This window comes from Vanacampus margaritifer, chromosome 13 (assembly GCF_051991255.1).
Source record: "Vanacampus margaritifer isolate UIUO_Vmar chromosome 13, RoL_Vmar_1.0, whole genome shotgun sequence".
Lineage (NCBI taxonomy): Eukaryota > Metazoa > Chordata > Actinopteri > Syngnathiformes > Syngnathidae > Vanacampus > Vanacampus margaritifer.
The window spans coordinates 15474503-15487110 of NC_135444.1; the positions used below are offsets into that span (position 1 = coordinate 15474503).

At 43.8% G+C, this 12608-nt stretch overlaps 2 protein-coding genes across 6 annotated transcripts; both read right to left on the minus strand.

The window, feature by feature from the left end:
• Nucleotides 1-757: 757 nt before the first annotated feature.
• Nucleotides 758-7737, minus strand: LOC144062722 (SERPINE1 mRNA-binding protein 1-like). Of its 2 annotated transcripts, none has more exons than XM_077584375.1 (9): nt 7344-7737; nt 5131-5332; nt 4910-5050; nt 3691-3762; nt 3532-3606; nt 3276-3447; nt 2209-2253; nt 1916-2116; nt 758-1815 (listed from the first exon to the last, which is right to left on the minus strand). In XM_077584375.1, the coding sequence occupies exons 1-9, from the start codon at nt 7618-7620 to the stop codon at nt 1759-1761; spliced, it is 1242 nt and encodes a 413-aa protein (XP_077440501.1). In that variant the 5' UTR covers nt 7621-7737; the 3' UTR covers nt 758-1758. The 2 variants fall into 2 exon arrangements, with proteins under 2 accessions (XP_077440501.1, XP_077440503.1); XM_077584377.1 differs by having other exon boundaries at nt 3276-3444; nt 7344-7735.
• A 1259-nt stretch (nt 7738-8996) lies between these two features.
• On the minus strand, nt 8997-12555 carry LOC144062723 (3-keto-steroid reductase/17-beta-hydroxysteroid dehydrogenase 7-like). 4 transcript variants are annotated; one of them, XM_077584379.1, is made up of 9 exons: nt 12363-12555; nt 11454-11663; nt 11064-11156; nt 10798-10909; nt 10233-10427; nt 9817-9930; nt 9694-9750; nt 9520-9618; nt 8997-9446 (listed from the first exon to the last, which is right to left on the minus strand). In XM_077584379.1, the coding sequence occupies exons 1-9, from the start codon at nt 12389-12391 to the stop codon at nt 9357-9359; spliced, it is 999 nt and encodes a 332-aa protein (XP_077440505.1). In that variant the 5' UTR covers nt 12392-12555; the 3' UTR covers nt 8997-9356. The 4 variants fall into 4 exon arrangements, with proteins under 4 accessions (XP_077440505.1, XP_077440504.1, XP_077440507.1 ...); XM_077584378.1 differs by having other exon boundaries at nt 10798-10912; nt 12363-12553; XM_077584381.1 differs by lacking the exon at nt 12363-12555 and adding an exon at nt 11734-11861 and having other exon boundaries at nt 10798-10912.
• Between the last annotated feature and the right edge of the window lie 53 nt (nt 12556-12608).

Below are 12608 nucleotides of genomic sequence, written 5' to 3' on the forward strand. Positions count from 1 at the left end.
ATGAGTATTGAGAGTGTTGTTGCAGATGAACATCTTTCAAGTTAATAAAATACCAAACTTTTCATCCTATGGTGCTGAGAAACTACACAGAAACCAAAAGCATAGACATGGCCTGGAAATGGCACATAAAAAATAAAAAAATCCCTGGGGTCAAATTATTCAATTTTCACAGGTGCGCAAGCACAAAATGAAAAAAGGCAAGTTACTAATAGTAATAGCAACTTATAGGGTTTGGCATGGTATTTTCTTTGCATGGTGTTAATTGCTCCAAATTTTGACAGTAGCACCTGTCATAAAATGTATATATATTTTTTGCCTACCTACAGATTTTTTCCACATTATTTTTTATGTATTTTGGGGAAGGGGCTGCGGGGGTTCATAGACTATACATATTGGATGTGTATTAGCATTTTTTTTAGTTTGTTTTTTTAAAGTCACACATTTCAATGGCAATCAATTATATTTGGACTTTCGCTATTCACGGGCCCAAGTTCCAATCCCCCGAAAATCCACTGCGCTGACAGATATGTCCTTGAGTTACAAAAAGTCTCCACACAATACTTGAGTTAAAGAGAGAGGAAAACCAAATCCAATTATTTTTCCTAACTGCAAAATCATTTTCAGGTGGAGATTTGCCAGGCAACCTTCCACCAGGGGCCAGAAACAGCAGAATCGTCTTGATGCATATTAGTTTGTATTTTCCTGATATTTTAGCTTGCGGGTTCTTTCAGCGTAAAAAAAAAGACACTGCAAACAATTTACCGACCATCTTTTATTTACCGACAGAGGTCTCCAATAGCAGGGCAGGAATTCACACATTTGCAGAAGCACGTCAGTTGTTCCACACAATGAGCGACGACTGTTATTTCTTTCAGAGCGATTATGCGAAGGTGGTGGTGGTGCAGGCTGCCTTGGCCGATGGAGCGCATACAGACTGCGGTGACCGGCTGTAGCGGAGTGTGTAAACTGTAGCGGGTTCAAGACGCTTGCCACCCGCCCTAACAAAAAATAATCTCCAATTAAGTCGATGAGATGACCTCCAATGACAAAAGAAGCCTCATTAGTGCGAATTTACTTTTGCCTTCCTTCAAAAACAAAAAAAAAACCTAACGTTGCTGTACAAAAAGAAGCCTCGTTCGTCAGACGACGTCATTTGCACCGTCAATCAAGTTGAAAGAATTTACGGCAATATTTTACAGGCTATCCACCTTAAGAATATCAACCTTTTTTGTGTAGAAAATACAAAACAACGCCCCAGTGCTGAAGCAGAATAAAAACAAAAAGACAAATCTCAATGCGTGCAGCCGTAACGGCGGGCCCACCGGCCAACGGCGCACACCACAAACGATGCTTGACTGTTTTCCAAATGCGGATTTTTTTTTTTTTTTTAAAAGCAGCAATTACAAAAGATTCTATCAATGGACAAATGCATAACCTCTGAAAAAAATACTGTATGAAAGCATCCCTGCTACTTTGTTTCCAAGTACAAAAACCTCTACCAATAAGCTGCTCCCAACTAGCAAGAAGTCCATTTTCTTTTTTGTGTTTTTTTTTGTTAATTTCAATTTTTTTCCACCTGTTTTGTTTTTATTGGGTAAAACGCAGTCCTCATGTCGAGTGCCACAGTTCATGACAGTCTTCTCTCGTCGTTTCACTTTGCTGAAGGATCCAGGAACATGCAAGCCTCGTAATGGAGGTGCTCAGGAGTGGGCGGGGCCTTCCTGTGGGCCCCTCCCCCCCAAAATGTAGCCAAGGCTCTCAGGCCAGGGCCGGGAAGGCCTCGGGGTCGTCCACGTTGGGCACCAAAGCAGACGACTGGCGAGGGGGCGGAGACACATAAGGTGTTAAGAGTTTTTTTCTTCACTATTGCGATAATTATTACTTGTTTCAAGGTTTCATCACTTCAGATGTTTACCTTCTCGGTCCTTCCTCCACGTGACGGCCTAGGGGTATCACCGGCGCGTTCCCCGGGGGGTGGGCCTCCGCGCCCACGTCCGCCCCGTCCGCCGCGCGGTCCACCGCGTCCGCGGCTCGTGCGTCCGTGGTCTCCGAAGTTGATTTCCAGCTGGGACGTGATATCGTTGGCCGGCTTGCGGCAGTGGTGCTCGTCATCCATCTGAAAGGAAAAAAATAAAAACAGACGAGAAGTCACTCACGCCATTCTATATAAGTTGTTGGAAAGTTATGACGCGGACGTGGTGAGCTTACCTTAGAATCTAAAGCCTCTGCGTCGATCAGCTCACCCTTTTTTCCCTACAAGAGGGAAGACAAATAATTTGAAAACGCTTTGAAATGTACGCCCAAGAAAAGATTTCAAGCCTTTCTCAACATCGCAATTAGAACTAGTGCTGTCACTATTGAATATTTTTAGAATCAATTAATCTGATCCATTTAATTTTGCATTTAAGTGTATTACAAAAGCATTCCCCTCCCCGTTTATTAACCAATTATTGGTGTTTATTTTCATATTTTGTATTTGTATAGTGAGTTGGGGGGGTAATGTTGAACTATGTTACCGGGGTTCGGTCATTGTTTTTCAAAGTAAAAACAGATGTTTGCATCCATGAAGGACCACAGAAATCAGTGAACAATTACTGTTGATATGCTGAAAACAAAGGATTTGGACAATTTTAAATAAAGAGAAAGGCTCCAAATGATTACTCTATTATTAAAACAGCCGATTAATTTTGAAAGCTCTGAACCCAACATTGACGTGCCTCAAAAGCAACAATATGGTCACATGCTAATCTGTGTGTCGTGAATTGTGTGCCTGTTTGCTGAGTTTTTTTCTTCTTTTTTCTCTCCCTTACACGAGCTTAGTCTGGTGTTTTTTTTTGTTCATCTAAGCATGAGCTTTCAATTCACTCAAAATGGCTGCTCAAAACCAAAATGGCCGACTTCCTATTCTATTAACACATGTGCCGTTGATTTTTTTCTGTGTGATTGGGACAAATACTTTTCTACCTTACCAGGGGGTGCGACAAAGTGACTTTTTATTGAATGTGGGGAGATTTTGAAGAATACACAGGGTTGCGTTTTCTCAAAATGATCAAACTTTGACGCCCTGGCTCTACTCAAATTAGACGTGTAGGCCAAAAAAAAAAAAAGATGGACTAGTAATCCTTGCTCGTCTGCCGAGCACACCTGCTTCAAATTCAGCCTCATTTGAGCATGTTTCACGGTAGGCATTTGCAAAATGTGTTCGAGCAAGCATACGTTCTTGTGACGTTGACATGGCGGCCACGCGGAAAACAATCAACTGCATTCAAACTCACTTCGGCCTTAGACTTGTGCAGCACGAATCCTTTGTTCCAGTCGGCGCCCTCGTTGGCCTTGCGAATGTTGAACTCCACCTTGGATCGCTCCTTGTCCTGCATGGCCTTCCACTCGTCCAAGGTCATCTCTTTGGGGCCTTCCTCCTTCACCTCCTCCACCTCATTCTCCCTTCAACAAAAACACGAGAGGCGCACCGTGAGCGCCCGCCGCGGCGGCTGACGGCGTGAGCCCGTGCGCGGGACAAGACCAAGTTACTTGTTCTCAGAATCGGCGGGCGGATGCTCCTCCCCTTCGGGGGTCTCCTCGGTGGCGTTTGACTGGTCGAGTTCGCTGTGGAAGGCACACGCTTGTATTTCAGCCTTCGTGTGACGCGCGCTCGTCGTCTTTTCCATGTTGCGGGCGTGGCCGACTTACTTGAGTTCATCTTTGACTGTGCCCCAGTTGTGAGATCCGCTTCCACCTCGTTTCTCTTCACCTTTCAGACCACTGAAGGAGGAACACACACACACAAACACACACACCAAAAAAACTTTTTCTTTAGCCACCATCAACAGCGGGAACTATGTAGCATGTAGGAGTATATGTATCAGGTATGGGCATTATGTAATTTGGCATCTTAGAAATAAGCTCTACTATTTCCAGTACTTTTTTTTTTTAATTCACAGATGCTGCTATTTAAGTATTAAATAATCTGGTTTAAAAATACATACTGGTGTAATAAGCCAAATCAGGCTGGAGCGATCTAATCATCGACTAAACAGATCAAGTTTTTTTTTTTTTTTTTAAAATTTGACATTATTAAACAAAGTATCTAGTGAAGTGTGGGTATTATTATTGTTCACCTAAAGGTCACCATCCTGACGTTCTACACTGTATTATTTTTGATTGAGTATTGTATGGCTTTGAACAGCAGGGCCTGCCTGGTGAGTGACATGGGTGTCAACGAATCAAAAAGTTGGCTGTGTGAGCGCAGGTTAGAAGCTGGCTGTTAATTGGCTAACTGTTAGCCACTTCGGGCATCGGATGTGACCATCATGACTCAATGTTTATTTCATTGCCGTTTGTTTAATAAAGCGGTTTGAAGTGCACGACGGCTGTATCTATCCTAGTCCAAGTGTGGGGACATTGCAATACGTTCTAACTAGCAGTGGTAGGCTAAGTTAAAATAGCTAATGATGTTAAATACGTTAAATTGTGTCGCAATTGAAATTGTTGCGTAAGGCTGTTCTAGTTTACAGGTGACAATACTGCACTTATCAACGGCTGTTAAGGAAGTGGCCTGATTTCAACAGGAAGTGACCTGGAAGTGACTGGATTTTAACAGGAAGTGGCTTAAAATCAACAGGAAGTGACTTGTTATCCACTACTACTACTACTACTAGTACTAAATGCGGCTTTCCACCTTGCCAGAGTCAGCAGTCCACTTATAGCAGCACTTAAATTGTGAAAGGATCCCAAACTTTACAAATGGTCTTTTATGTATTCGTTCCTCCGTGTTAACTTATTTCTACGTGCATATGCAGTTACATTAGTGTGTGTATAATACCAATCTGAGTATAAGTTGAAAAGCATGACAAACCATCAAACCTTACTCATGACCTCATTGACGGTGTGAATCTAAACAATTACTTACGATCGGTCGCTGCCACTGTGCCTGTCAAATTCCCGTTTCCCTCTGGAGTCAAAGCCGTCACTGCGACCCATGCCGCGCCCTCTGCCTCCACGGAAGCCCCTGCCGCCACCGCGGCCCCTCATCGGCCTGTCGCCAATGGGCCTGAAGGGCGGCAGCGACAACAACCGTTAACTGCCGGCTCTCGCCTGCACGCGTTCTGCGATGATAAGACGGAAACTCACTTCTCCACCGAGAATTCGCCTCCCTCGGCGGGCTTGTCGGCGGGCTTTTCGCCGGGCTCGCCGGTCGGCCTCTCGAAGCGACGAGGTGGCCGCCTGTCCACCGGCCGTCTGTCTGCGGGGGGGCGGCCCTCTCCCTGCTGGCCGCCCTGGGGTCTCGAGCCTTCGCCCTCCGGTTTGCGGCCCATTCTCCTCATGCCGGGGCCTTTGGGATGGGACACGTTGAGAGTATAAATGTACAAACTAATAGAGTGGAACCTCTAAAGCTGAACACCCCAAAAAACACAACTTAGTAAAACGTAACTACAGCACAGAAGCGTTTAGAAAATTAACCCAACGGAAATTTAAGAAAACATTGAGGAAATATTTACATATGTTTGAAGGCTTACTAAACAACCTTTTGACAATTGCATCACATTTTAAGTGTGCTGCAAATTCTTAATGCTAACCAAATATCTGTGACAAGGTTCATCCAAACACAGCTCTTGTATTTATTTGCATGCCTAACTAATATTGTGAATGTATTTGCCGTTTCTGAGCAAAGGTCTAACTAATATAAGCATGAATGTGGCCCCAGTTTTAGGCTATTATTAGGCAAAATCTATTGGTACCGTTTAAAGGTTTGCGTATGGAAGAGATGTCCTTGAAATTGAATGAACCTCATGCATGTCAAAAGTGAAACTGAAAGTATGTTTCTGCTTCTCTCCGAATGCAGCAACCAACAGCCCATGTAATTGGCCGTACAATGTTAAGTGTAAATGCCAAAAGATTCATTTAATTACTTATGCTGTTTAAGTCCTAGGCGTTATTGTGACCATTTTTTGGCTTTTTGTTGGTTCTGACCAAGCCATTTCAAAATAAAATACTGCCCACGGGTTAAGTGCTAGAGCATCCAGGTCTGAGATCACGTCAGTTTGTGAATAGCTGAACTTACAACTGAATACGTTCACCTAACACAAGTTCACGGCTGTAATGTGTGTAAATTCAAGATGTATGACGTTTGTACTTTATGATCGAATCAGGAATCAGTACTCTATAGGAAATTACAAATGGGTGGGTGGCAATTATTCATGGTTAGGAGGAATTTGTTTAAAGATGGACACATTTATGAAAATATTCTTCAAATAACTCCATTTTTACATGTACATTACACAAGTGAAACGCTCCCCCCAGTAAGGAAAAGGCCCCCTCATGTTCGCAGTACGGTTTTCGGATTAATTCACTTGATCATTTCCGCAGCACGTTTTAGGACAATTGAGGGGGAATTGTCCGCTCGCGATTACAACACTGTCAATCATTAGCTGAGGCAGCAGTGGATGAATGGTTTGGAATGCGGCCTGTGACTACCCCAGATTTGAAATGCCCCCCCTCCCTTTGCTTGCCCGACCGGCATTGAGCAAAACATCACCTGCCGTGTGCCTGATCACATTGTGTGCTAATAAACGTCTTGAACGGCCATTCGGCTCCACCGCCATCCTCATCATGATTCCGACGCCCTGGCAGCACATGGCCGCTGTAGGCCTACACATGTTGGGAGAGTGGAGACATTGCTTCATTCGCCCTGTGTACCAAAATAGAAGCATCTAGCAGCTGGGTGCAACACACAGGGTGCACCTGTCTCATCTTCTCTCCAGAAACTAGATCACTTGACCTAACATTCGGACACACACATGCTGATTACGACCAACTGTGAGCATGCAAGTGCATCCAATTGTGCGCTTTTTAAGATTGGTTTTCGGTGTGTAATAGCAATTAGCATAATGCTAAAGGGAAAGCAAGGAAGTGCTGCTTGGAAGAAGCATGTGCGCGCCTGTTTATCGTCTGTTGACAATGGGCGCGAGATGCATGTCGAATCGTTTATTTGACACGGACTTGGATGACATTTGACTTGTGTAATGTTTTCTCCTCGGTGTACTTGTTTTAAACATGACGACAAACATGCACACGCACGTCATATTCACACAAGGCCTGGACTGCCAATGAGGGCCTCGAGGCAAACCAGAATGCGGTCTTTGGGAGAGGTTGTTCATAGATATGTCGCAAGGTTCGAACATGTTTGATAGGGATCGAGAAGGGCTCAAAAAGAACGCAGAGAACTCGGCAACCACGCGGGGCTCACGTCATGTAAGCGTTATGCACCTTGCTACGAGTTAGCTTTTAGCATCTCCCAACATCCTCTTGTGCTAAGAGGTTCGAAAAGCAGAAAACGTGCTCACCATCTTTCTTGAGCGGGACGGGAGCCTGGGGCTCCGCCTTTTTGTCGGTCAACGGGGTTTTTCTGTCTTTCTGGGACTCCTTTTTGGGCTGTTTGGCCGCCTGGGCTGCAGACTTGGCGGCACCAGAAGCGGCAGCCTCCTTCTTCTTCTTCGCCTCAGCCTGAGCCTGAGCTTGAGCCTGCTTCATCAGCTCAAACGGGTCCGATTCATCGTCCAATAATTGGTCGTATCGATTGGTTACGGAGATGCCAAAACCTTCTTGCATTTGTCCGGGCATGATGGCGCCCCTTCAGCAGGATTTTCCTCCGATTCTACAAGGCTTGGTGCGAACACTTCGCTAGGTGAAGCCACAAGATGGCTGGGGAAAGGAGCTTCTTCTCTTCCGGCGCGATAGACATACGGGGCTTCGTTGGAGGCGCGGGTGGGGCGTGTAGTCCGGTGAGGGCGCTAAGCAATGGGGGAAACGCCCGTAAAAACTACGCTACCCACAATGCAACAGTAGCTCGTGTGGTTCGCCTGCGGAAGCAGTGCACACGCGCTTTTAAAACACTTTGCTCTCGTTTTCAGTCTTTAAAGAAACTCGTCATGCCTTTAATTCATTACTTTGGCCATCTTTGTTTCAAAATGAGTAATAATAATAATATGGTCGCATGGTTAATGTAATCCCAAAAGTACAAATCAAAAGTCATAGGTGGTAAAGCTTCAGAATGGAAAACTTGCTTCCATTTTCTTTTTTTAAATGTGGGCGTTTAGATTTTTTAAGTAAACATTTAAAGCGGGGCATTTGTAAAAAAAAAAAATACAATTTAAAAAAAATTGAAAATAAAAATACCTTTTAAAAATATTAAATTGATTACAAATTAAAAAAAAAAAATACAAACACATTTATAAAGTGTTTTGTTTTGATTCCAGGAATGGCCTGGTCCATTACTCTGATAAAAATGTAAAGTGACTTAAACATAATTTTACTCGTCTCACCCCTGGTTTTAAATTGCTGAAATGGACCAAGTAAAAAAAAAAAAAACACTAAACCTTACCCTTCACAACCTTATGGTTTTTAGTTGTACATTTTTTTTCTTGTACATTTGTCATTAGGCAATTTTCCTAAAAATCTGTACCTGTATTATGCTTGGTTTACGACTGCATTGCATCATGAGAGTCCAGTTCAGCTTATCAGCCTTGACAGACGGACTGAACGTTGGTCCAGCCCACAGAAAGACACCCGCCTCAGCATCACCTGAGCGCACCACAGCAGCCCAGCAAGCCCCATTAGACATGACGTCCGTTCTCACCAAGGCCATGATGGAGTCCTACGCGCTCATGATTTTGGTCATGGGGACGTTCTTTTTATACTTGTGCGGCATGGTGTGGGCTTTTTCCAACCCCAAAGTGAGCGGGGCGGAGGAGCGGCAGAGCGAGAATTCCAAGATGCAGCCGCCGGCATCGGCCAACGCTGCCGACGAGCTCACTCACAGCACCTATGTACGCTTTGGGGATGACACAGAGAGTCTGCTGTGGGAATCTGACGCCTTTTGTCCTGAGCGTTGTGGATTTGACAACCGCACTTGGCTCTTTGAAGAAGGAAAAACAAGTTATTGATATTTAGGTTCAACAAGGGAGTGAGACGAAGACTATTGACATTCAGACACCAGATTTAGTTAAACATTTTATTATGTTTTTTGCAATCAACAGTGCTTAACTTCTTTCTACATTTGTGTGACACGAATGTTAAAATGCATGATAACCTTCATATTACTAGGTTTGTAATTTTACTGTTTAAGTCAGCGATAGATCATCAGGTGTGCTGCAGGAGGTAATCAAATCTCATTTAATTGGTCCAAAAAATTATGATATTGATAATATATATTTGTTCATCTATCTATGCAAGGAATAGTGACAGGCAGAACAATTCACTACTATTCCACTAGATGGCAGAAGATACAATTAATATCTTTTGTAATGTCAGTCCTGGTACTTTTCTGACACCTGGTATGCAAACGGTTTAAAGAGCTGTTAAGATGCTATTTGTTTCCTCCTGACTTCACGTTCCAGCTTCAGCAGCTTGTCATACAACGCCTCTGACGTGTCCAAGTTGACATCCATCTGCAATGAGGGAATAAGTTGCCGCGCCATTTCAACAGTGCTCATTCCAAGTGGAAATATTTACTGGGCATACCTGTCGTGGTTGCGTGTAGCTATGGCCCAAGCCGGATGTTAAACTGTGGTATTTGGCTTGAGGGTCCAACCTTTCAGGTTTTTGATTAAAAAGCCAAATCTACAAAAAGGAGAAGCACGTCCATGATTGTCTTGCAGTGTCTTTTTTTCAATGTAAAATTTCGTTTCAGCTTACCAAAGCTTCGGCTCCGTTGTAGGGGGTCAAGGTGAAAGTATTGGTGAACACTCGGATCTGATAACATGGAGAGGAGTTGCATGGCGGTGAATGACATCAGTACAAACTTCTCATGTCACTCACCAGCCATAAGAGAGGAAGAAGCAGAGTCCAGAGGAATGCTGGCAAGGAAGGCAAGATGCCGTAGGTCAGGTTGGTCATCACAAAGCCGGGACAAATCACAGATGAGTATAAGCCCTGGAGAGCACAATTCAGCTAACATTACATTGGATTTGTGTGCCATTATTAGATGCTGGAGCTGTTAGGAAACTAGCACTCTAAAAAACAATTCAAATTAACTGAATTAAAAAAAGATGCAGATGTAAGAATTTTCCAAAATGGCCACTAGGCTCTCAGATGTCAGTGACATTAATATTGAGTGGCATGTTGAGTTCCAGATTTTGTTCCACAGCATTTTGAAGAGCAAGAACACACGAGGATGTTATTATTTAAGATAGCTCGGACGTGATGTCAGAGAATTGTATTTTGTCCGAACCAACCTGCTTGTTATAGCGCGTGTTGATTGCCAGGCTGAGCAGGTCGGAAGCATATTTGGATGAGCTGTACGGCTCGCGACCTCTGCGGTGCTGCACGTCTTCCAGGCTAAAAGCCAAGCGGCGGGCGTTACTGGACGATGTCCAGATGAGCCGAGAGGCCCGGCCGTCTTGGCAAAGAAGCGGCTCGAGCTCCCTGATCTGAAAGGAAATTTCATTTACTGATATTGAAACAATTGATATGTCTCACTTCAACATACTTCCTTAAACCCAATTACTACTTTCCAATCTCCGCTAAATTACCTCAAAATTAAATTCTAACAATATATATCAACAAATCCAAATGATCCTCGAATAGTTTTGGAGTAGAGCTCGATGAAAGAGGTTCAGACTTTCCCATTTTACAATTCACCCTCTGACCTTGCATCTGGGACAGTAAAGCTATTCATTTTTAATGAGTGTTGTTGCTCAAGTGTCAGACGTATCCAATGTAGCCGGCATTCTGATAAAATGACCTCAAGAGTTGCTCCCGCTGCAGAAAATCAATGTCAACAAGGACGGACAGACTCACAAGGAGGAAGTGGCCGAAGAGGTTGGTGGCGAATACTTCTTGCAAACCATCTGGAGTGACTCCATCCTTTTGTGTCAGGATGCCTTCGCCGGTCGCAAACATGGTGATGATACTGCTGCAAATAAAACGGCAAATACACTACAGTGTGTTATATGATGATTTAAAAACTATATTTCCCCCAGAAGAAGTAATGGAAATAATCAGCTGCTACACTACTCAGGGGCTAAAATATGGCTATGACGGTAAATGGGGAGGGGTCAATATACCTGGAAAAGAGGCCTTTGAAGAAAGCCTTGAGATCAAATTGCGAGTTTGGCATGATGCCCGCATTTAGGTAGACATAATCCAGCCGGGTGAACCTGAAGAAGACAACCAAAGTTAATCATTTAACTGTGGTGTGCACAATACAGTCGACTGGACATCAATGCAATGGGCAAGTGTATTTTGCTATACTTGCTCGGTGAAAATGTGTAAACCTCTGGCAACAAAAGCGAGTACACCCCTAAGTGAAAATGTCCAGCTGTAGCACAGTTTGTTATTCCCCCCCCCCATGTGTCATGTGGCTCGTTAGTGTGAATAGGGAGCAGGTGTGTTAAAATCAACATTCCAAAAATACAAGTTAAGCAATAATGTACATTTTGAGTGTATACTTTCACCCGAGTTGGAGCTCCCGTGCAGCACTGAGCACCGAGCTGATGCTGCTGGTGTCCAACTGCACCAGCGTCACCTGCGCCGCGGGGCGAGCGGCGAGCAGGGCGGAGCGAGCGGCCTGAGCCCGACGCATGTTTCTGCAAGCCAGGCACAGGTGGAGTCCTTCGGCATCCCGGGAGCTGAGGAGACGCTCACACAGAGCCAAGCCGATGCCACTGCAGGGGAACAAATAAATAAATAAATAAATAAAATACCATGGTGGGAACTGGGAAGTAGTACACATACTTGGTAACTGTAAGTCAATATTTTAGGGATGTGTATTTTGCGTGTGTTTCTGACGACTGTATATTTTTCCTCTCTACAATTGAAAACAGATCTGTACATTCTACTCATTACTTTTAACCACAGGTGCTTCTATTTATCAGGTGGAGACGAGCTAGTACCAGTTGAGCAGAAACACCTGTGGCTAAAGTCAATCTGTCAACCTGGATCCCCAACCCTGCTTCTCAGTACAAGAAGTTAAATTCATTAAAGACTATCTTTGTATGCAGAGGTTTTCTTGTGTGTGTGAGACATGATATCAAAACGGATATTATTATATAATTGACAGAAAAAACATTTGTAGTTTTGTACATTTTAAGCATGTACTTTTTACTTTTATTTATATTAAGTACAAGGACAATACAGTATCTGCACTTCTACTTTGTTTGACCCTTTTGGGCCACCGTAGTCCTTGCAGCACACACGGAAGCGAGCCAAACATAGTACGGCATAAAATGTAAACAAATAAAAAATAACAAAAAATGTGGGCCCCGTAGCATCGCGCATTGCATATTACATTTTATTAATACTAATTATAACCACTGGCACTAACATATAATACGACAACCAATCACACCACAGCAAACGCTTACCTGTTGGCTCCCGTCACCAAAACATTCATCCTTTCACTGCACTGCCTTGCTAAAAATAAAATAATCCGAATTGTGTATCACGCCCTGCAGTGTGAATATAGCTAAACAAAACTAAATCAAGCAAAAACATTTAGCAAGAGCCCTTCTCTCGGCACAGAAAGTTCTGCGCTTTTGAACTCGCCCTGGAAACATGCTTGGCCCGCCCTCTCTGTTCTGTGATTGGATAGGAGTGAGCAGTCTAGCCAA

Coding starts and splice junctions, on each gene's coding strand:
- LOC144062723 (XM_077584378.1), bottom strand. CDS start 12,391: ATGAATGTTTTGGTGACGGGAGCCAACAG. Junction 11,157..11,453: donor GCACGGGAGCTCCAACTCGG/GTGAAAGTATAC, acceptor TGTCTTCTTCAG/GTTCACCCGGCTGGATTATG. Junction 9,447..9,519: donor GCTACACGCAACCACGACAG/GTATGCCCAGTA, acceptor CCCTCATTGCAG/ATGGATGTCAACTTGGACAC.
- LOC144062722 (XM_077584375.1), bottom strand. CDS start 7,620: ATGCCCGGACAAATGCAAGAAGGTTTTGGCATCTCCGTAACCAATCGA. Junction 5,333..7,343: donor CGTCCCGCTCAAGAAAGATG/GTGAGCACGTTT, acceptor CCCATCCCAAAG/GCCCCGGCATGAGGAGAATG. Junction 3,448..3,531: donor CCCGCCGATTCTGAGAACAA/GTAACTTGGTCT, acceptor GTGTTTTTGTTG/AAGGGAGAATGAGGTGGAGG.